The 22,914-nt window shown below is 38.3% G+C and overlaps 1 protein-coding gene across 2 annotated transcripts; it reads right to left on the reverse strand.

Moving 5' to 3' along the window:
• Positions 1–1,094: 1,094 nt before the first annotated feature.
• ptpn11a (protein tyrosine phosphatase non-receptor type 11a) lies at positions 1,095–21,584 on the reverse strand. Of its 2 annotated transcripts, none has more exons than XM_022206757.2 (16): positions 21,192–21,584; positions 19,562–19,684; positions 14,367–14,561; positions 11,601–11,793; positions 10,050–10,169; positions 9,833–9,946; positions 9,171–9,267; positions 8,984–9,063; positions 8,625–8,783; positions 7,530–7,661; positions 7,136–7,290; positions 6,953–7,020; positions 6,172–6,323; positions 5,968–6,086; positions 5,760–5,865; positions 1,095–5,082 (listed from the first exon to the last, which is right to left on the reverse strand). In XM_022206757.2, exons 1-15 carry the CDS (start codon positions 21,203–21,205, stop codon positions 5,796–5,798), a joined length of 1,791 nt encoding a protein of 596 aa, XP_022062449.1. In that variant the 5' UTR covers positions 21,206–21,584; the 3' UTR covers positions 1,095–5,082; positions 5,760–5,795. The 2 variants fall into 2 exon arrangements, with proteins under 2 accessions (XP_022062449.1, XP_022062447.1); XM_022206755.2 differs by having other exon boundaries at positions 8,966–9,063.
• Positions 21,585–22,914: the final 1,330 nt, after the last annotated feature.

Below are 22,914 nucleotides of genomic sequence, written 5' to 3' on the forward strand. Positions count from 1 at the left end.
ATGGCAATTTCTCATTTGATGAAAAAAGTTATAGTTTGATGGATGTTGTTCTCACATGTTTCCTGTTGAGGTCACAAATCTGTGAATTTTCTACCTGACCCAAAATGTTTTTAGCACCAATTGCATTCAATATTATTCCCATATGTATGTAATTACCTGTAACATAATGAGGTTTTCTGGTAGCCTAAGACTTTATGCAAAACATGTTTACGAACTGGAGACAGTGAAGGAGATTTTGGAGCTGAATGACCATTAAACTTGATGGTCATCCAGAGAACAAAAGTATGCTGCAAAATTTTATGTATGGGATTTTTGGTCATGGAGTATAATTTATAGTTATCTTGTTTATGAGGTTATGATCTGTACTGTAAAAACTAAGCAGCAAGTTTGTATGCAAGTTAACTTTAATGTCAGTAGTTTCTGCAGTCACCAAGCTGGCAAAATGTAGTGAATGCTTATTATTAAAGTCATTGCTGGTCATATAAGAAGTAATTAAAATGGAGTGGATATTTATTGTAATACATTCATCTCTCACTCATCTGACATTTCTAACTGCTGTTAGAAAAGCTAGATGTGTGATATTGTTATTGAGCACATTAAAGAGATTTTTTGAAGAGTCAGTACTTGTGTATATTTACAGGAATGCGACGGAGTTATGTGACTATTGGTGTGCATTTGTCTGTCTGTACTACCGTCTGTGCACAACATTACTCAAAAACTGACATACGGAATGATACAGGGAACATCCGATTTAATTTGCTTCCATTAATTCCTGCTGTGCTCAGTGCAAGCTCAATTTGTTTGTGGGTACATCTGTATTAAATGGCCACATTCTATGTTGTCGTGATTTCTGCCACAATTTTCTTCAAGATTTCAGCCGTCGGAAATGATACGACTGAGCCGCCTTGGTGGAATACTGCAGTCTGAGTGCTTTTCTTGTTCAGAATATTTCAGCAGCATATATTTATGAAAGCTGTTGTAATTTTTAGTGATTTGACTACTTGACTTGAAATGGCAGTGAACATAGATCCTCTTCTTTGTGTTCACGTTGTTTCACATTAACAATGGTCAAGCAAATTCACAAAAACAAAACAGACCTTATGAGGCATGAGCTCGCCATTTATTGTTATTGAGGAAGTTAACATGGTTAACTGCATTGAAAGTCATACAATAAACCTCTTAAGCTTTGTGAGAGGTCCCTCCCTGTGTCACAGGGAGAAAGCTGTAGGAATATACATACAGTATATTTTATTGGCAAGTAGATATGTTTTAGTAAGTACATTCTCCTCTACCTGGTACTCATGTACAATATACACGTTAAAAAATATAGTTTGTTTGCATTGCGATCACCATTTTTCCTTTTTTGTTCAGGATGAAGGATTTCACATTTAAGTGTTACAGGTTCTTGAATGGCGGTGAAACTAAAGAGCACTGTTTTTTCTTTAATAGCTATCACATACACAGAGGCATATGCATAGAAGGCACGTCTATGCATCTAAATTGCTTATATGATAAATGGAAAGCAGTTTTATCATCCGGGAAGGAAACAAAAAAGTATCTCAGAACATATATGGCTGTCAGCAGCCTCACCCTGACAGCACATACACTCATCCCTGCACGCACACAACACAAGACACAAAACACCACAAGCAAGCACTCCACGAAACATTTGACAGGTACAAAGTCATCCGCTTGATGATAAAACTGCATACAGTACACCACACTACAGAGGATCTCAGTCAGAGGATGGCGTTCACCTGGGAGAAGTTTCAAAGAACACTTGCTGTGGAGCAGCCGGGTGTTAGCAGAGTCCTCCAGTGAGAGGAAGCAGCCCCCGAAAACACTGATTTCATGATTTTTAATGTTACAGAAAGAAGCTGTTCAGTCCCGGATCAGTGGTTGCTGAGAACTGTCCCGCAAGGCAAAAGAGGAGAGCCGCTTCTTTCCTTTGTCTCAAACAAGAGATTCTGAGTCACCAAGTTCAATCGCAAGACTGCAGTTTCTCAAGGCGTAGTGATGGTAAGTGAATGTGCAGAAGCTGGCAATGCTCAACAAGTACTTAGGCCACATGTTTGAAATGAATAAGTGAGTCAGTGAGTGAGTGAGTCAGTGACTTCCCTAAATATAAATATTGCAGCTGATTGTGAAGATGAAGGAACAGTTTGACAATTTGGAAAATGCACTTTCATTTCTTGCAGCAACTGATCTGAGAAGATTAACCCCACTCTCATATCTGTATGTTAAATATAAAGCTGGTGATTAGCCGAGCTTAGCATAAAGCTATTCTGACCAAGAAACAGTTGTAGCACGCAGCTTGCCATAAAACTATTATTTTTAGCCATGCTAGCAGCACTGGTCAGTCAGTCTAATGTTTCGGTCCAGACTGAAATATCTCAACCACTATCAGATAGACTGCCATAAAATCTGTTATACACATTTATGTTCCCCTGAGAATAAATTTTAATTACTCTGATGATTCTTTTAATTGTCATTTTGAGCCATAATTAGGTAAAAAAAAAAAAAAAAAAAAGGTCTAAATACCTGCAAAACTAGTGGCATGTACTGCTAATTAGCAAAGTTAGCATGTCTATGCAGACAGCAACGGTAAGCACACAAACAATTCAGCGTTTTTACTGTGAGCATCTTAACATCCTGTTAGCATTAGCCCAAACCCCACTCTGCATATGTACAAATAAACCATTTCCACTGCAGAAACCACTTTAAAGCTGTATGGTCATCATCAACAACATATAATTCTCCATTTATCCAAACATTAAAAAAACCCTCCATTGCTCCATTCCCTACAAGTTTACAGAATTGGACTTACTTCAGGTTAAGTATTAGTCGTTGTTCTGACGTACACAGAGCTCCAAAATTCTAATGAAAACAGAAAGGCTGAAAGACCGTTTGTGTAAAGGTTTGCGCCACTTTGCGCTTGACCGAGTTCCTGCAGTAAAAAGCTTCCTCATGACACAGCAGCTTGCATAGACGCAAACTCTGACTGGGAATCATCAAAAGTGAGATGCAAGAGGTATAAAGTGAGCAGACTGAAGCGCTTGGCTCACTCAGCCACATTCTGAGCCCAAATCTGCCTATTAAAAGTATCTAAAAAAAAAAAAAAAACTCAGTGAGTACTTGTTCATCAGAAGTAATCGAAGGAATGTTTTCATGTACTGATTTGCATCACACGCATGTCACAAAGACAGTGCATTTGATAAACACTAAACGTATCTGTTCCACCAAAAGTAAAACATTTCTACAATTGATATCTATACAAATGGACCTGTTATTTCTTTTCCTATTTTACCTTTGGGCAGAGGCAGGCTAGCCGTTTCCCCCTATTTGCTAAACTATCCTGACTTGCCAGATGCAGATTTTAGGTCTAAATGTGCCATTTTCACCACATAGTTCACAAAGCATTGCTTTCCATATCTATGTGTTATCAGATTCAAAATGTCCTTCACTACAGGAAACGACTACAGCCATCTCCGAGCAGCACCTACAAGCTGAAAATTTAAAGATCTGAACTGTGCAATAAAGCAGCCCTGCTTGGATCTTTCAATGACCAACCTTCATGGCAGTGATCACCTCCCAATGTGCAAAACTACTTCCCTGCAATAATTTTTCCAAGGCTCCCAGGATGACTGATTCAAATAAGAGCTTTTTTTCCATCCAATAGCAGAGTGATATTGACATGCAGTCAGATCATTCTCTAAAGCTGATACACTGCTGTTGAGAATGATCTGGCAATGAGAGATGAATGCTGGCCTAAGCTAATCAGCTTTTATCTATCTTCTCATCCAAATCTTGGCAAGAAAGTGACTGAGCGAATTCCTGCAAAAAGTCAAACTGCTCCTTTAAATCTGATTAACACTGACAGAAAGATAAGAAAATTCTCCCCTATAAATGTGTGTGTGCACATGTGAATATGTGTGTGTACAAACTACTAAATCCAGCTGGCCACAACCACAACAATGACTAATCTACACTGCCAAAGCTGAGAGATGTGCGATTGCTTCTTTAAAGAGTGACTCTTAAACTTAAGTACATGTGGTGCTCAAAACAGGCAATGGTACACAAAAGGCATTTGTCTTTAAGAAGAACAAGAAAGAATGGAAAAAAGTAATATGCACTTTAAAAAAAACAAAGTTTTTTTTTTGGCAGCCGTATGTCTGTGGCAATGCCTGCAACTGAGATACACAACAGACTCCCCTGAAATCTTAATATGTCAACAGACTTCAACACAGAAGTACAGGCCCCCTGGATACTCCTCTCTGAACCCCCAGATGAGATTATTTATAAACCCACCAGGTGAATCAAGGCTTGACTGTTATGCTGCTAAATAAAAGTGCAGCATTAAGGACATTCGGCTTGAGCTCAGGAATGATTAACTAACAGACATTGTGAATCCTAATGAAAGCATATAAACCCATGTGAACTAGAAGACAAAAAGTTAAGAATTTAAGTTTCTCTTTAAGGTGGTTCTTCCACAAAAAAAATGTTTAGAAGTCAGTGGATTAGGAATTAATAGTAAATATGCTGTTACTTCTTATAACACAGACAAAAATTGCTAGAAGATTGCCCTAATTTTGTCCAGACACACGGTCTAATGCTGCTTTAAAGGCCGAACGACTAATTGGCTGCAAAATGTGGATAAACTCACTTGTGGGTTTGGCACAGGCCTGTTTCTATAAACAATCTACATCACTTTCCTTTGGTTAATAAAAAAAAAAGAAATGCACAGAAAAATGAGAGATGAGCAAAGGTTAGCTAGGTCGTTTCCCTCTGAGGAGAGTGCTTGCTGTTGGCAGCCCTTGTCGGGGTGAGATGTACAAAGACTAAACCCGAACTGTGGTTTAGTAGGGAATTTAGCGTGTTAGGCTTTTCAAAGGCTCTTCTGACGATCACAGTGGTTTAGAATTCGACTAGAGGGAAAAATGTTTTTGTAGAATAAGCAGAAACAGCAGGACGACCCTGGTGTCTAGTCTCCCTCACGTGTTTTTTCCCCATTGTTCCATTTCATTTCGGTCAAGTCTCAGGCGTCAAGGTGTGGCTGGCGAAAAACTGTCAGGTATCAAGATCCTGAAAAGGACAAACAAGTAGTTAGGAAAGTTGGTGAATGTTGAGAAGAACTGTCCCTTTACTTATTAAAGACAGATGTTTACTCCTAATATTTTTACAAATATGATTGTAATCTTGTTTATACAAGCTTAAAAAGAAAAAGCCAAGTCTGTATCAGCAACGGACTGTATAAAGACTATGTTTACTTTCATTCAGAAAATAAAAATTGCCTGTAAAGTTTAGCCAAACTGCAACTGAGCAGTTGTCGTTCTCCGTGAAAGCCACCAAACCATTTGAAGAGTTGCAGCTCCAACACAATAAACTCTGAGGCTGGTGATTCATCTAAAATGCACTTGAAGAGTTCATTTGCAAAAACAGATAACTCCGTTTTTATACATTTTCAAAAAGCTTTTATAAAATTGTTTACCTGAGATATCAAACATGAAGTTTAGTGTATTTGAATAAGTAGAAAAATACATGACAAAATAGAGAAAAAAATACATGATTATTGTTATTAATATCTTAAGTAAACAATAAACAAAATTAAGCTTTCTGAAAACATAAAATGGAGTTATCCGTTTGTGCAAATAAACTCTTCACTTCATGCCAACCTCCTGTTTGTCTGATATACTACAGTGTACATTTTGTGTTCCGTCTTGTTGTTTTAGAGGCATGGAATGGCTGATTACTGAATGCACCTGGAACTGACAGAGCGCTGGTATCAAAGGTGAGTCTCATCTGAAGCTCTTCTGCTGCTGCATCAGGCCCACATTCTCATATACTCTGGAGCTGTCCTCCCTCATCCTGACAACAAACACATACTTGTGTGAGAAACGAAGGACAATGCTTTCTCAAAATGATTGAAATTATAGATAACAGGCTACATTCACTCTCAGCACCACTTACTCTGTGCAGGTGGGAGTTGGAATCGGAGTGCAAGGAGGCAAAGGGCTCTGCTCTCCTCCAGTCAGGTCGGACAAAGAGTACTTAATGTTGGTGTACTCGCGCCCTTTAATCTTACTTTTCTGCAGAGAAGTAAGCAGAGCAAGGTTACAGAAAGGAACAGAAGAAAACTGAAAATGAAAAAGTGTGCCATTGCGTGGTGCACACCTGCTCCTCCTCTATGCGCCTCTGCAATGTTTCTATGTAGTGCTGTACAGCCATATAGATGAATCTGTACTGCGCCTCGGTCTGCACCATTCCTGAGCGCTGAGACCGAACCATCTGGATGGTCTTTGGCACATCGATGTCACAGTCCACTCCTGCAGCAGGAGAGAAACATTTACAAGGGTTCTGCAGTGTTAAATTTAAGACCTTTGATCCAGCACAGAACAAAATTTAACACATTTTTCATTGATACACTGTCAAAAAAGTACATTTACAGTATGCCACTTTTTAGCAGCGATTTCCAGCTTTCCAGAATAGCTTGTAATATAAAGGCAGAAATGTAATCTGGAGAAAGATAAACATAAAAGAAATGGGTGAATTCACCAATCAAAAATACTCATCCAAGTTAGGTGTTATAGCCGATTTTGAAAGGCAGGCTTCCTAGCTACTGTTGCCAACAGCTTTTTGTTGCTTTTTTTTTTTGAGAAAATAAAGGACAGAATAGCCTGCTTCTGTGGCGGTTGAAAAGTGATCTATGTATGTGTAAGTAATATAAAAGTAAGAAAGGACATTTCTTCAAAATCCCTCTTGCTACAGGAGGCAACAAGAACCTCTGAGCAGCAGGTTAGCTGCAGAAAATGACAATGATTGTTAAGACGGCAAAACCTCAGTCCTGCCAGCCAATCATTAATATGTTTGTGTTGGGCTAGAGAGTTAGCTTGCTGGGAGCTTGGCTAGTTGCCTTGTGTTACAGTAAAGCGGACCCTGATGTTTACATGCTCACCTTTTTCTCGGATCACATCTATCAGGATGTCAATCACTATAAACGTTCCTGTCCGCCCGATTCCTGCACTGAGAGGCAAAGAAGAAAGTCTCTTGAGTTCAAACACCTCCTCTGGTATCATTGTGAATGTCTGTTAGAGATGATTTATGGATTGTTTATGAACTGTTTTCAGTGTGTGTGTACCTGCAGTGTACTGCTATAGGCCCAGCATCCAGTATGCTCTCCTGTTTCAGGTTGACCTCCTCTAAGAAGTCGAGTACACCACCTGGGTCAGTGGGGACTCCGTGGTCGGGCCAGGCCCTGAAGTGGTACTGCCAAACTGTGCGTTCTGTGTTTCCCTGAAAACAAATTATATAATATCAAGCACTTCAGTTCACAACCTCCATGCAGAAATAAGAGGCCTGCATGCTTTGAATACAATCAAAACTGACATTTTTTGTTCAACAAAAGTTTTCTACTTTTACCCTTCACTGCTCTTGTATGAAGTTAATTCATAAAAAGTATTCAAAGCACTATTCTTCGCGTATTCTTGTGTTACTTTGGCAGTTTTGTATACACACAAAAAAACACAACTTACTTGGCCGACTTTGGACAGTTTCAGTTCTCTTAAGATGTAGTCGTGTGCAGCAGTCTCTCTGACATTGCGAACACGCATGGCTCCATACTCCTTCAGAGCAGACATGTCTGGCCAGTACTTCACACACTTACTCTGTTGAAACACAGTTACAGTCAGTCCAGTGATGATTTCATTTAGACACTTAAACATGCTGTTTTACTATTAATGTGTAAATAAAAATAGTTAAATAAATTGCAGCAGTCTGCCTAAAAATATCTGGATGTCTACAGATGTGACGGTAAAATGGTTTTCTTGTTATATACTACAGTGATGGTATACACACCTAAAACTTAAACCATCAGTAGCAGTTATATTTTGTGGATCCACAAGAGGGCACCTTTTATTTGCTGTCTGACTCTACACACTGTCCTACAAATGCAGCAACTACAAAAGCAATAAAGCTGACAAAAAAGGATGCAATACATTTTTCAAGATATGAACGGCAAACCATACAACTGATTTTATTGTTTCTTTTAGGCTGATTATTTTACTCAGAAAAACCACCTGCATACACTTAAAACTACGCAATGCCTTAAATATGCCAATACTGCATTCTCTCTCTTCATTAATTTTCTGCAGCTTCTTTTTTTATATTTAACTTTTTTGGCTATACAAAGTTTTTTTTTCTTGCTTTTTTAGTACACATTAATTGTCCATTAATAACATTCTACATAAAACAATATGATTGGATTCGACAGGCTCAAAAACACACTGACATTTATTGTTTCCTTGCACTAGATATTAATTCCTTGGCAGAATGCAGAAAAGCATAATTAGCTGTCAAGTTTGTTATAGTTTATATTTTAGGTCAACATTCTGCTAAAAGAAAGTTGTATTTTCAAAAGGCTTCATGAATATATGGGTAATACTATATAATATGGCATAACTCTTGCATGTATTAATTTATTAATAATGTATTTATGATTTCTTGCTTGTGTTGTACGTCGCTTTGGACAAAAGCGTCTGCTAAATGAAATTGTAGAATTGTAGAATTTAATAAAAGCATTAATATACACAATAAATCAATACAGTCTGGTGCTCACTCGCTTGGCTTACCTTCCCTCTCTCCACTTCCTTGGTGGTCATGACAATGACTCGAGAGTTTTCCTGAAAAACCATCCTCCAGAAATCACTGATTGTGTTCTGCAGACAGCCCTGAGTGGCAATGTAGCTCTTCTTCAGCTTGGTATTGTTACACTTTGAGTCCAGCTCCGGCTGCACACACAGACACATTTACACACAGTTCGCTCATTGCTCAACACAACAAACAAGAGCACACACTTACTGACCACACATGCTGGTCTACTGCACAATGAATTGTCTACATACAAATTTATCTACATATTATAAAAAAACATATTGTGTGTGTGTGTTCCCTGAGGATGAAGTGAGTTTACCATGACAGCAGATACTACCATGATGATATTGGCGTTGATGTAGTCAGAGCCTGGCTCATTTGGGTCCCCATCATTCAGCACCACACGTGTGTGGTCGACTAGAAACAGAAAGAAAAACAGCACAGTTGGTCGCATTTCAAAATCCCCTTCAAAAAATATCCCTGAAATGGTAAAGTGAGAGTCAAAGAGCTGTTGGGTTTCTCACAAGGGAGAATGTTCTTGTATCTGTTCTTGTTTTTGTTCTCTGGTCTCTGACCCTCTTTGCGACTGTAGAGCAGCTTGCACTCTTGCTGTTGCAAGGTCTGAATGGGGGGGAGAAAAAAAAAGGAGAGACACTTTTTACATATTTCATTTAGTTCTCTGGGTCTGGACCAACAGAACGTCACATGGTTACAGTCAACCTTACTGGAAAGCTTTTTATGAGCTGTATTTCACAGCTATACTTATTAAATTTGAGGTGTTTTGTGTGTGTTTAGAAGTCTTTGGCCTGTGCTGTGTTCATGTTTCAGTAAAACTGCATCAGAGTTTGTTTGGACCAAAGTGGACTGAAATCCACCTGATGCCTGTACTACAAAGCACTTCTAAGAAATCCAGGATACCTTTTTGTTATCTGGCTTTACTAAGAATAACAACAACCAGTTACACAAAGAAATTCAAAGCATAAAGAGAAATGATTTTCATACTGAACTTATGTAAATAAAATGTCTTATTAAACAAAGTCTTATCTATTTTTTCCATTACAGTATCTAATGTTACAAGTTCTTACTTAAGCCATTCACCATCGTTCTGTTATATATAAAAGTGTTTTGTTCATAAAACTTACTAAAAAGATGTATGCACTGTCATAAAGAAAGCACAAGTACTTACCTCGAATTCTTCCCAGAAGCCCTGTTTGACCTTGTCAGTCGCCTCTGCTAGTTTGCTAAGCTCCCTAACTCGACTTTCAATCTCTGCTGCATTAATACGAGTCGTGTTCAGGGGCTGTAGAGGAAAGGAAGAGTCAGGACAGCCAGGAAATGTTGCCCCAGTTTACTAATAGATGCTCTGTAGATATACTGCTTGCAAAGATTGAAGTGGGACAAACCTGTTTGAGCTGAAGCACAGTGCCCAGAGTTTCTACCATGGGGTTCTTTTTATAGTGCTCTACCAAATCTGTGAGAGAGTCAAACTTTTCCCCTCCGCCCACGTCGTACTTCAGGTCATGCTGAGAAAGAAAATACAGATACATGAGGAGCAAGTCACCACAGAGAGCTGTGCTATAAAGGAAAATAACAGGCTAGGCAGGCAGCTTAAATCCACAGTTTTCAATTTCATGAACATGGCTCCCTTTCATCTTTCTAGATCACCATGGTAACTGATGCTGCACAGCTAACCTGCTGTGGACGAGGTTCTGAGAAGAGTTTGGATTAAAAACCTGCTGTAAGAAGCATCACCCTTTCATCAACTAGCTTGCTGATGATTCTTTATAAGCGATACAGATTCTCAGATACCAATCCCTTGTATGAAGGAGTGCAGTGCAGTTACAATATCACACATTGTATGGTTGGCCTTACCATGACCACCTACAAGCTTTCAGTTAGGAAAGATGTAAAGAGGTTTTTATGCTTGGTCATTTTACACTGTTGGCATCGCAGCTCATAGAACCCAGATTAGAAATCAGCCTAGTGGTATGTATTACAAAGACTATTCTATCAAAAACATTCATTTCACTGTGATTTGGCCAAAACTAAAATAATATGCTTCCTTAGGGGACAGTGTCCCCTAAAGCCACTGCTTCCATATCGTGCTAAAATAAATGAAGTTTACAGTTCAGTAGCTCTAATGTGTTCAGCTGCAACACACAAGCAGCAGTACTTTGAGTTGGGTGAAGTGATTAAATAAAGCCTTTTCCATATTTCAGCACTAATATTTGTCCAGAAACATTACAGTGTCAATTTACTAAATACCTGCTGGATCAGACAGCAATACGATCCATAAGAGTGTCTAAAAAGTGAAGCAGTCACGCACATTTACACACAAGAGAAACTGCAGCAACTACATTAATTATTAGTTATATTTGTACTTTATCTCAGACAGATGGTGATTTCTGTTGCATTGCGCGCTCACTTCCGCTTTTGATGACGTATCGTGCTCAGACGATTAGTCGACGCGTCATTAGTTGCAGCCCTAATTTGGACAGTTTCATAACCTGCTATTAGTGTACATTTTGGTCTTTTATTTTCATTTCATTTCTAATTTTAAACTGTTTTGTCATTGCATTATAATGTTATTATTATATATTATGTATTACACATCACTTGCTATATTGTCTAATTTCTGTGGGAGTTATGTTTGAATGAAGCTGTGAGGAACATTAAAGGAATACCTGACCCATGTTTGAATGCTGTTTTAATGGATTGATAATGTTGATAATGTGACGCAACCCTATGATGAAATCATCATCATTTCTGTCTGTAAATGAAACAGTTTTAGAGAACTGGCAGAGACGTCACGTTTATAGTTCAGAGACTCAACAGTCTGAAGTTTTATGCAGGCATCATTTATACATCTGAGCTTTCCCAAGTTTAAAATTACTATTACTATGATGCAACTGAGAGGATGAAGGGAAGCCAGAGAAGCTGAGGGGTGTGTTTACCTGGCAGCGGATCATGACATGAGTGACTTTGGGTTTGCTGTCACTGCTGTCCGTCTTGTCATCTCCAGTGCGGACAGACAGGACAAAATCCCCCGGGTGGCTCTGGCTCTCTCTCACCAGGAAGCTGCCATTCTTGCCTTTCTCCGTCAGCAGCTTTTCAGCCTCTCGGCCCGACAGATGTCCATGGAACCATCTGCAAAAAGACACACAACAGTATAATAATAAGCTAATAAACATTAGGAAACATCTGCTTCCAACCGCACATGATAATCAGAATAAACTTGTATCTTATTGAATGGAATCATCTGTCTTTGCACAAAGTAAGCACAGCTAATTAAAAATTAAAGAAATTATACTGAAGTGTATACCCTTCATTACAGTTTAAGTTTATAAGTTTGTACAAAAATATTACATCTGAGATTGCATAAATTGTCATAGTCTGGACCACAAGAGCTGTGCCCAGATTTCTTAAAGCGCTGGAGTATACATAAAATCTGACTTTAATATGGCAGATCAGTCCTTGAGAAATAAACTAATTTGTACTTTGTGTGGGCACTATTTTTCAGTAATTACAACACCAAGGATACTTCCAAGGACGCCTCTCCTATGAGAGTTAGTACCTTGGTCAACTATTAAACATTTCTTTTACTTTCTCTTTCATACTGACATGCCCCAAATATATCTTATGCTCAGACCACGGTGACAGCAACAAAACCGTTGCTCAAAGCAGAAAATCTTTTACTGTAGCATAGCCGTTAAGCAATCATGTGATCATCATGTCATCAAACTAAAGTGATTGTGAAAGAAGATGTGTTTGATTTATGAGCTTAGCAAAAGAATTTCTTGACGGGAATCCTGCAACAACATAATAAACCAAATAAATGATCACCAGAGATTGACATCCACCTAATTTTCAGTGAGCTCTACGGGAAATTTGTTAGTGGAGGGAGCCTGATGCTGTGACCGAAGTCCTTTATTCAGCTGGTGATTATCCTTTAGTGCAGCATTTTTTCCCCCCCTAACATTGCAACGTCCTGTCGATTAATTCCTGTAACGCGAATACTGGATCTGATGAATCACCTGCTGAGTGAAATCTTACAGATTCTAAGCATCTGTCCCTTGCTATCAATAATGACCCAAACACACGTGTCGCTCATGTGGCTTTTCGATCTGATCTCTAAAGCTCCAGAAACCTAACACTGTATTTCACCAGTGAATAGTACATTATTTATTCTGATATCAGCAGGGATCCTCTTTACTTAAGTATTTCCTACATAACCATTATATAAAGGTGAAACCTGAAATATTGTGTTTGTGAAAACTACTCTGTGGCTGAATGTAATGAGAAAAAAAATTATCACAGGGTCTAAAAGCTTAACAGAGTCAGTTTCTCTTTTTTCAGAGCAAAGGAAATTCCACTTAAACACTGCCACGAGTTAGTGATATGTATCATATTTAGTTGCGGAACTAAAGTCAAATAATTTTAAATTGTGTTCAGAACTGAACATGTGACAAAGAAATAAAAACTATATATAAAAATACTGTCTAAAGCCCGTAGGGCTAAAATGATTCCTCGAGGTATTGGAGCAATTTGATGACCAAAATTCCTCGAGGCAAAGTTCTCTGAATCGAGGCTTATTTAATCCACTACCTACGAGAGCCCAAGTCACTAACTGGTGAACCGCGGTCTGAGCTCGGACCCAGACTTCAATAAATCATGAGGGGATTTCAACTTGAAGGGACGTTTCTATTTTAACCGGTCTAGTGTTTACGGCAATGAGCAGATCAGAGGGCTGAATTATAAAGCTAGTTCAACATAGGCAGGCTTTCTTTGTGTAAGTCAGCTCGACAAAATCTAAAAACTCAGTCAGAGTTAACAGGTATAGAGGTGGTTTTCAACTTTCTTTGTGAACTCTGGACTTTCTGCTTCAAACTTATCACACAAACAGGAGCGTTTAATGTTTCATTTGACTCGTTTTCTGCCCAAAGTGAATCGATCGTAAACAGGTTGTTTTAATTGAAAACAATGAAGAACATAAAAAGTTTTGACAGCAAAAAGCTGTTAAAGATGCATGATGCATTTATTTTACCGATCAATGCAGCTCATTATTTCTAAGTGACAGCTGCACAATAAAACTATCAAATTTCATACATTCAAACATAATATTGTATTGAAGTGCATGTAGGTCTGACACTGTCTCATTATGAAGGAAATCACTTCGTGGCCAAATCAAAGTGAAACTAATGTTACTGATTGAATATTATATGTAGTAACTACTAATAAACTAATCCATTTTCTATTGTGTGTTCTATTAGCTGCAGTACTAGCAGTTTAAATTGGATCCTTGTTTGTGTTGAATCTTCTCTCAGATGTATGTCACTGTGAACAACAGCATCTGCTAAATGAAATTGTCGAATTGCAAATGGATCAAACATAAAAACATATTTATGCCATTTCCGCATCACCAACTAAATACATGTCGGGTTCCTATGGCTTTGAGTTTCAGTTGGATACCCCTGTACTATTCTATATATGTACAATACAGCGTGTATGTCCTCCCGTGTTCCACCAGGATGGTTATTTCTGTTGCACAGCGTGCTCACTTCTGCTTTTGATGCTGTAACGCACATACCAAGCACAGAATCCAATTACTTGATTAATCATCAGAATAATCGATAGAATGCTCGATTATTAAAATAATCGATAGCTACAGCCCTCAAAGCCTGCATACAGCACAAAAACATAACATCCATGTGAGCACTCACCTCTCTGAGGTGGGGTCCGCACAGTTGAGTGGATACTTGAGCTCAATGACGTCTCCATTTTTCTCTTTCAGTTGCCCATGATGCTCCATGTAATACTGCACCAGCTCTGCAAGAGTTGCAAACTTCTCCCCACCATAAAGGTCATAGAAGTCTCCTGTGTTCTGGATCTTAATATGGGTGACAGCACCATTTCGCCTGCATGAAAGGACAATCGTATAGTAAAAGGCTGCCATTATCATCATCATCATCGTATTCATCACGACACAGAATCAACAGACTGTCAGTAATAATCAACTGTTATGTAAACTGCACATCAGCAGTCAATGTAGCATTATTACTACACTGAATTAGATCAATTGAAATAAACATTTAAAAACTAGTCTTGTATTTAATGTTTTCCTCCAATTCTACCAATGCTGCCAAGTCACAGTGAGTCCACATTTTATAAATTATCTTAGTAGGGTTGTCCAACATAAGACGACATAATGGCAAGATGGAAGAGTTAGTTAATAAATCAGTTTATTTACAGAAAGAATATCAGTAGTTGTTAGAATTTAACTCAAACATTGCTTCATTCCTGCTTTTCACTAGCGATGATTTGCTGATTTGCTCAGACAAAAACAAAACCCTTAGAAAACGTGATTTTCTGAAACTTTACAGATCAAACAATTAACTGGTTCAACAAGGTAAATATTGACTAAATTAATTTGTAATTAAAAGAATTAGCGATTTAAAACTAAACTGAATATCTTTTAACTACTGGTCAGGCAAAACAAACAAGCAACTTAACCACATCCCAAGCTTTACATTTTCACTTTTATAGACATCAAGCAGAGATGAAACTGTTCATCAATTAGATGTGAACTATTAAATTAATGTCTTTCAATAATGGGTTGGAACTTTTTTTTTTTTTTTTTTTTTAAAGAAAACAACTCCAAATTCTCTGCTTCCAGCATCATAGATGTGAGCATTTTCTGGTTTCTTTACTTCATTATAACAGTAAACTATACATCTTTAGGCTGCTGACAAAAGACATCTTTACGAAGCACAGATCGATATTTTTCCACCATTTTGAGACATTTTAAAAACAAAACAATTCAATTTTAAATAGAAATAAATAAATTAATTAAAAGATTAATCAACAATGCATGTACACACGTGGACAAAATTGTTGGTACCCCTCAGTTAAAGAAGGAAAAACCCACAATTCTCACTGAAATCACTTGAAACTCACAAAAGTAACAATAAATAAAAATTTATTGAAAATTAAATAATCAAAAACAGCCATTACTTTTGAATTGTTGATTAACAATTATTTAAAAAAACAAACTAATGAAACAGGCCTGGACAAAAATGATGGTACCTCTATAAAAGATTGAAAACTATTTGACCAGAGTGACATGATTAACTCAGGTGTGTCATTTAATTGACATCACAGGTGTTTCCAAACTCATAATCAGTCAGTCTGCCTATTTAAAGGGAGACAAGTAGTCACCCTGCTGTTTGGTGAAAAGGTGTGTACCACACTGAACATGGACAACAGAAAGCGAAGGAGAGAATTGTCCCAGGACATCTGAAAAAAATTATAGACAAACATCTTAAAGGTAAAGGCTATAAGACCATCTCTAAACAGCTTGAAGTTCCTGTGACAACAGTGGCTCATATTATTCAGAAGTTCAAGACCCACGGGACAGTAGCCAACCTCCCTGGACGTGGCCGCAACAGGAAAATTGATGACAAATTGAAGAGACGGAACGTTTGAATTGTATCCAAAGAGCCCAGAGCAACCTCCAAAGAAATTAAAAGTGAACTCCAAGGCCAAGGTACATCAGTGTCAGATCGCACCATTCGTCGTTGTTTGAGTCAAAGTGGACTTCATGGGAGACGACCAAGGAGGACACCACTGCTGAAAAAAACTCATAAAAAAGCCAGACTGGAATTTGCAAAAATGCATGTTGACAAGCCACAAAACTTCTGGGAGAATGTCCTTTGGACAGATGAGACCAAACTGGAGCTTTTTGGTAAGGCACATCAACTCTATGTTCATAGACTCAAAAACCAAGCATACGAAGAAAAGAACACTGTCCCTACGGTGAAACATGGAGGAGGCTCAGTAATGTTTTGGGGCTGCTTTGCTGCATCTGGCACAGGGTGTCTTGAAAGTGTGCAAGGTACGATGAAATCTGAAGACTATCAAGGCATTCTGGAGAGAAATGTGCTGCCTAGTGTCAGAAAGCTTGGTCTCAGTCGCAGGTCATGGGTCTTCCAACAGGACAACGATCCAAAACACACAGCCAAAAACACCCAAGAATGGCTGAGAGAAAAGCGTTGGACTATTCTAAAGTGGCCTTCTATGAGCCCAGATCTGAATCCCATTGAACATATGTGGAAGGAGCTGAAACATGCCATTTGGAGAAGACACCCATCAAACCTGAGACAACTGGAGCTGTTTGCTCATGAGGAGTGGGCCAAAATACCTGTTGACAGCTGCAGAACGCTCATTGACAAATACAGAAATCGTTTAATTGCAGTGATTGCCTCAAAAGGTTGTGCAACAAAATATTAAGTTATGGGTACCATCATTTTTGTCCAGCCCTATTTCATTAGTTTGTTTTTTAAATAATTATGTTAATCAACAATTCAAAAGTGATGGCTGATTTTGATTATTTAATTTTCAATACATTTTTATTTATTGTTACTTTTGTGAGTTTCAAGTGATTTCAGTGAGAATTGTGGGTTTTTCCTTCTTTATCTGAGGGGTACCAACAATTTTGTCCACGTGTGTAATCATTAGTTACAGGGGTGTTTTCTGTCCTCTAGCCATTATAATGCAAACACAAATTATATTAAGTTCAACACTGTGTCACATGCACCACTAACAAGAGCACTATTCATATTACCTGCACGTGGTGAAAGACACTATAAATTGTGAAAAAAGTAATGGTACTGACACTCAATGCTGATAAAAGTGGATGTTAAATAAAAAGCCACTGTGATACAACTCAGACTTAAACTGTTCAGTCATTGTAGGTGACCAATATTATTTCAGAAAACAGAAAAGGAGAACTTGTGGCAAATCTGCAGCTCAGCAGCATGTAACCGTCGATGACTTACAGTTAAGTCTGGAAGAAAAAGAGACGGACGTGCTGGTTTGAACCGGCAAGGACGAGTCTCCCAGTGGAAATGTGTGTGAAAAGTGTTTCCACAAGAGAAGCATGACTTGTTTTGTTTCCATAGGAAGTAAATATGGTGCAAGATGAGCGACTGTAAAGCCAAAATATGAGACTGGCACTAAAATAACACTAGCTAGCATCAGCTAAACTGAGTTAATGATATTTAATTTTAAAAAAAATTAGGACTTGACAGGCTCTGAGATAAAACTATAAACTTGTTAGTTAAAAAAAAGAGGGTCCTCCTCGGAGCAGAATCTAAAATTATGTTTTTCATAAAAATCACTTTATGCCACATGCTTCATTCCAAAATATTGCAAAAAGAAACAGTTTCCACTGTCAGACTCAGATTCAGTAAAAAGGAATTAAATTATGTGGTCCTCAGTGCAGCTGAGAAGCTCTGAGCGACTCAGCTGTGAACTACTGTGTTTACTCAGAGCAGAGACGAAATGAGAGCAGAGACTGAGAGGAAAATAACAAGTACTTGATAAATAAAATAAATGCAACATGGCTAAAATTGGTGTACATAGGAGCAAGCAGTTGAAAAATGCATTCAGTGTGGTGAAATATCCTTCCAGAAATTATGTACATGGTAGTGTAAAAATGCCTAGTTTGTAAAAATGTAAACAGTTAAATATCTATAGTATGTGGTGTCCCCTTTTTCCAGCAGTGGGAACAGCTGAGATCACTTGAAAAATGTTGTACATATTGATTCCATTTCCATGTTTAGTTTTTCTTTTCATTTTAACTTGCACAAAAGTCATTTCTTGTAGCCTTGGCTGTGCTGTTTCCACAGAGGTATATTGACTACTTACTGTGGTTAAAAATGTGACAGCAACAGTGGACGGAACAGTGTAACAAACTAAAGAACAAAAATGACAGGCACATCATGCCACGTTACTGCTTAAACAGTTGCCTGTTCACACATCCAGCAGAGCAACTTTATCATTCATTTATAGTCGTGTTTGTGTCTACCTGATAAATGCAGGTCTAATATTTACTCTCCTTTTAGCTCTGGTTTGCTCTGCATCAGCTCCTCGGTGAACCATCTGGCTCTTAAGCTGCTGGATGTTGACCAGCCAGTCTCTAACTTTTACTCCGTGTTAGTTTAGTGCTGGGCAGGTAGTGTACAAAGAGGTTTGTCCATCACTCTAAACACCTTCCTGCTCCTCCTTGAAACCAAAGGCTAGATAACCAAGACAATGATGCCAAAACTAAAAAAAACCCTGCAGATTTGAGTGATTCTTCTCTGTAGATTTATTACTACAAGTGTACCCCTGTAAAATGACATCTTTCATTTCATCCATTGCTGTTATACAAATATTGATTAACGCAGCCTTAAGAGAGCTTGGTCTCCTGATAAAGCAGGTAGGATCTCTTTAACATTCAATTAAATTAAATTCTTTGTGTCCTTTCACGCACTTCTCTATTTAACCATCCTGATGCCTTTAATTTTGTTATTTAGTCCACATCTCTTAATGCATGAACAGTAAAAAAAGTTCAAATTCAATTTGTCTGGTCCTCAGCTCCATCATAACTCACTTTACTGGACATTACACAACACCGTTTACCCAGATTAGTAATGTAAAGAAACATCTAACAGCATTTGAGGACACTGAATACCTGTGTAAACTTTTGTCCAGAGTTGACTGCTTTCAGAAATCCCCTTTAAGTTTACATTTGTAACATAAGGCTTTCCATTTAATTTTATCATTTGCAAACATTAATGTTTTGTTTTACCAAAAGACCAGGTCTCTCTGCTATCCATGCTAAATGAGAAACAACCTAAATACTTAAAGAAAAAAATAGGGAGACCCTTATAGGAAAAACACAAAGGCAGAAGTCTTGTTCAAGGCACAGACAAACTGGTACAACTGGTCATTCTTTCATTTTTTAACTGTCAGTTATCACATGTAGAATTACAGAAAGTTTATTTTCAGGCTTGAAATTGTTGACACAGAATCATACCGTATCCTGTATTGTAGTTTATGTTTTGTTTTTACAGTCATAAGTGTCGACACTTACCGTACTGAGAGGGTGAAGTCTCCTGGATTACTCTTACTGGGTCTTGCTAAAAAGCTTCCATCAACTCCTCGAGTCAGCAGGAGGTTTTCGGCCTCCACACCTGTGATGTTGGGGTGAAACCACCTGAGAGAGAAGAAGCAGAACAATAATTGGCCTTGGAATAGCCATGCCTGAAATCATTGTCCATTTACTATCTGATCCAATGTATTTATGCCTGTTTCTCCCTGTTATTCTCCCTCTCCTCTTCATCCTCAACCCAACTGGTTCTAAGGTTGTTTTTTGTCCCCCTACTATTGTGAAAGCGCTCACTTGAAGATAAGATAAGATAAGATAAGATAGACTTTATTAATCTCACAAAGGAGAAATTTGAAAAGAAGGGGTTCACCAGATTTGTTGGGTTTCTCTGTGTACCTTACAGTGTTAAGTGTTCTCGGATTACCATTTTGTGAAGTGTCACTGAATAAATAAAACTGAATTTAATTGTCTCTCTAACATTTAGTTTCAATTTTTTTAGGTCCAGCTCCACACAATATAGTAAAAGAGTAGCATTTATGGCATGCCCATTCTGTTTTCTAATGATCTTGCAATGCAATACATTGCATTTGATGAATGCAACAAAAAAAAATCATTTGCATAACAATAATGTAAATCACTGACAGCAGTATGAATTAACATACAGCACATCTAGCCATCAATATCCCACCCTATCATCTATGATTACGGAGAGGATGGTCAGACATGGCATATAGCAATTTTGATAATATTTTGATAAACTAATCAGCCCTGGTTTGTGCTTTGCATGTGTGCAATGATCAGTTCTTTAGATGAAATCTATTTAATCAACTAAGGATGTAACTAATTATTACTCTCTCAAGATTATTTCCTCATGGATTAATTGCTTCATCTATAAAATGTCAGAAAATGGTGTAAAATGTTTAGCAGTGTTTTGCAAGCACAAGAGGACATCCTCAAAATGGCTTGTTTTAACTACAGCCAAAAGATTTTCAGTTTACTGCCACAGAGCAGGTATTAAACCAGAAAATATACAAATTGAAGACCCTCGATTTTGAGATTTTTTTCCTAAATAATATATAAACCGATGAATTGATCCTCAAAATAGTTGAAGATTAATTCGGTAGTTGACAACTAATCGATAAAGTGACAAATTGTAGCAACTCTAATGAACAGGGATATCTTTGTCTTAGTCTTTATCTTTGTGACTGTCTGTGATTCAGTGCTTAGTAAATAAAAGTAGCTTAAGTAGGTCGTAGCAAAATAAACCCTTCCAGTTTTATGTTACCAATAGTCACATTTCAGTGGCTAAAGTCTGAGGATAGCTAACTTTACCTTTGCTTGTCGCTAACTACATTTTGTGAGCAGCTAAATGGCCTTTGTAGATTTCATAGCAGTGTTGTTTACTCTTCAGACTGGGCTCTAAGTTGCCGGTGTAACGCTAAATGAAGCAGACCTGAGCAAGCTAGTTGTCTGCCGTCGGTTAGTTTCCACAAAAGTCGGCACACTCGGAGCTTATTTACCGACATACCAAGACCCAAACAGCTGAGTTCAGTTAAAGTTAGCCAGCTCAGCTAACATTCTCAGCAGACATTGTTTTCCAGACAGCCCCCCTTACCTCCGAGATGTCATTTTTTCGTTCCTCACTTCCTCGCTGGCAGTTAGCAGTAGCTTCAACTAGCTGGCTAACGTCTCCGGCCGTGTCTGCTTCAATCACGGAATAAAGTGCTTCATCGGCTCACACCCGGTCAGAGCGGGCACCGAAATCTACTGTGGCATCCACAGCTAGTTTTAACAGCGTCCGTTACAACAAAAAAAGTCTCTAGGCCTCGGCCCCGGAGACTTCACAGCCAGTCGATTATTGGACGTCACCAAACATGCGACAAAATAGAGGGTGCGCGGATTTTTTCACCCTGCGCGACCGTTTGTAGCCGAAGCTTCGCCTCCCGTTCAGTCACAGAACTGGGCCCGTCCGGCAAACGGCGTGACATAAATTAAAGAGCCCGATCACTTTCACCCTGCGCATGCTCATTAGAAGCTATTTTATGATACGGCGGCAGAAGCAGCACAGAGCGTCCACCAATAGCATTCGGAGCATTCGGCTGCTCGAACAGTTCGCCGCAGCCGCATCTGCGCATTAGTGTAAAAGAAAAACATCTCAAAAGAGAACATTGCTCATGCTACTATTCCTATTATTACTGGTACTACTACTACTACCAGTGCTACTATTAATAAGACTACTACAAAGATAATAATAAAAATATCATCATGATCATTGTTGTTGCTGTTGCTGTTATTATTACACTTTCTAAAAATGTAATCTTACTTGCATATGTTTTTCCTATTAAAAAGTTTTAATTGCAGTTAATACTAATTTGCATTCATTGATTATATTTATGGAAAATTTACCAATAAATACAGAATTACATCAATATACATGTCTTTATTAGATAGACAGACAGACAGACAGACAGACAGCAAACAATCATGTCTTTTGTTTCTTACATGGATTTATTAAAGGTCTTCTGGAAAATGTCAAAATGTGTTGGGTCAAAATACATATACAGCAATCATAATACACTCAACAAAAATATAAATGCAACACTTTTGTTTTTGCTCCCATTTTTTATGAGATGAACTCAAAGATCTAAAACTTTTTCCACACACAATATCACCATTTCTCTCAAATATTGTTCACAAATCTGTCTAAATCTGTGATAGTGAGCACTTCTCCTTTGCTGAGATAATCCATCCTACCTCACAGGTGTGCCATATCAAGATGCTGATTAGACACCATGACTTGTGCACAGGTGTGCCTTAGACTGCCCACAATAAAAGGCCACTCTGAAAGGTGCAGTTTCGTTTTGGTGTGTGTGTGTGTGTGTGTGTGTGTGTGTGTGTGTGTGTGTGTGTGTGTGTGTGTGTGTGTGTGTGTGTGTGTGTGTGTGTGTGTGTGTGTGTGTGTGTGTGTGTGTGTGTGTGTGTGTGTGTGTGTGTGTGTGTGTGTGTGTGTGTGATCAGGTGGTGGCTATAGTTGTGGGTCCCTATTGTCCCCACAACCATAGGAAAACCAAAAGAAATGTCATTTGTGGGGACCTCATTTGGGTCCCCATGAGGGGAAACAGTGTTTTCTTGGCCATGTTGTTGTTACTGAATAAAGTAAAAGTGCAAAAACGTTTCTTTAGGGTTAGGCATTGTTTTGGTCTGGGTTAAGGTTAGGGTTAGGGGTTAGATATGAATGGGAGTCAATGGTAGATCCCCACAAGGATAGGAAAACACAGTGTGTGTGTGTGTGGCGGGGGGGGTCATAAAAAATGGAAGCAAAAACAAAAGTGTTGTGT

Source organism: Acanthochromis polyacanthus, chromosome 18 (genome assembly GCF_021347895.1).
Source record: "Acanthochromis polyacanthus isolate Apoly-LR-REF ecotype Palm Island chromosome 18, KAUST_Apoly_ChrSc, whole genome shotgun sequence".
Lineage (NCBI taxonomy): Eukaryota > Metazoa > Chordata > Actinopteri > Pomacentridae > Acanthochromis > Acanthochromis polyacanthus.

Bases quoted from the DNA above. Each gene is read 5' to 3' on its own strand.
- ptpn11a (XM_022206755.2), bottom strand. The intron at 9,947-10,049 runs GTTTGTCCCACT...TTTCCTCTACAG, and splicing joins CTGTGCTTCAGCTCAAACAG to CCCCTGAACACGACTCGTAT. The intron at 7,291-7,529 runs GTAAGTTGTGTT...ATTTGTTTTCAG, and splicing joins AACTGTCCAAAGTCGGCCAA to GGAAACACAGAACGCACAGT.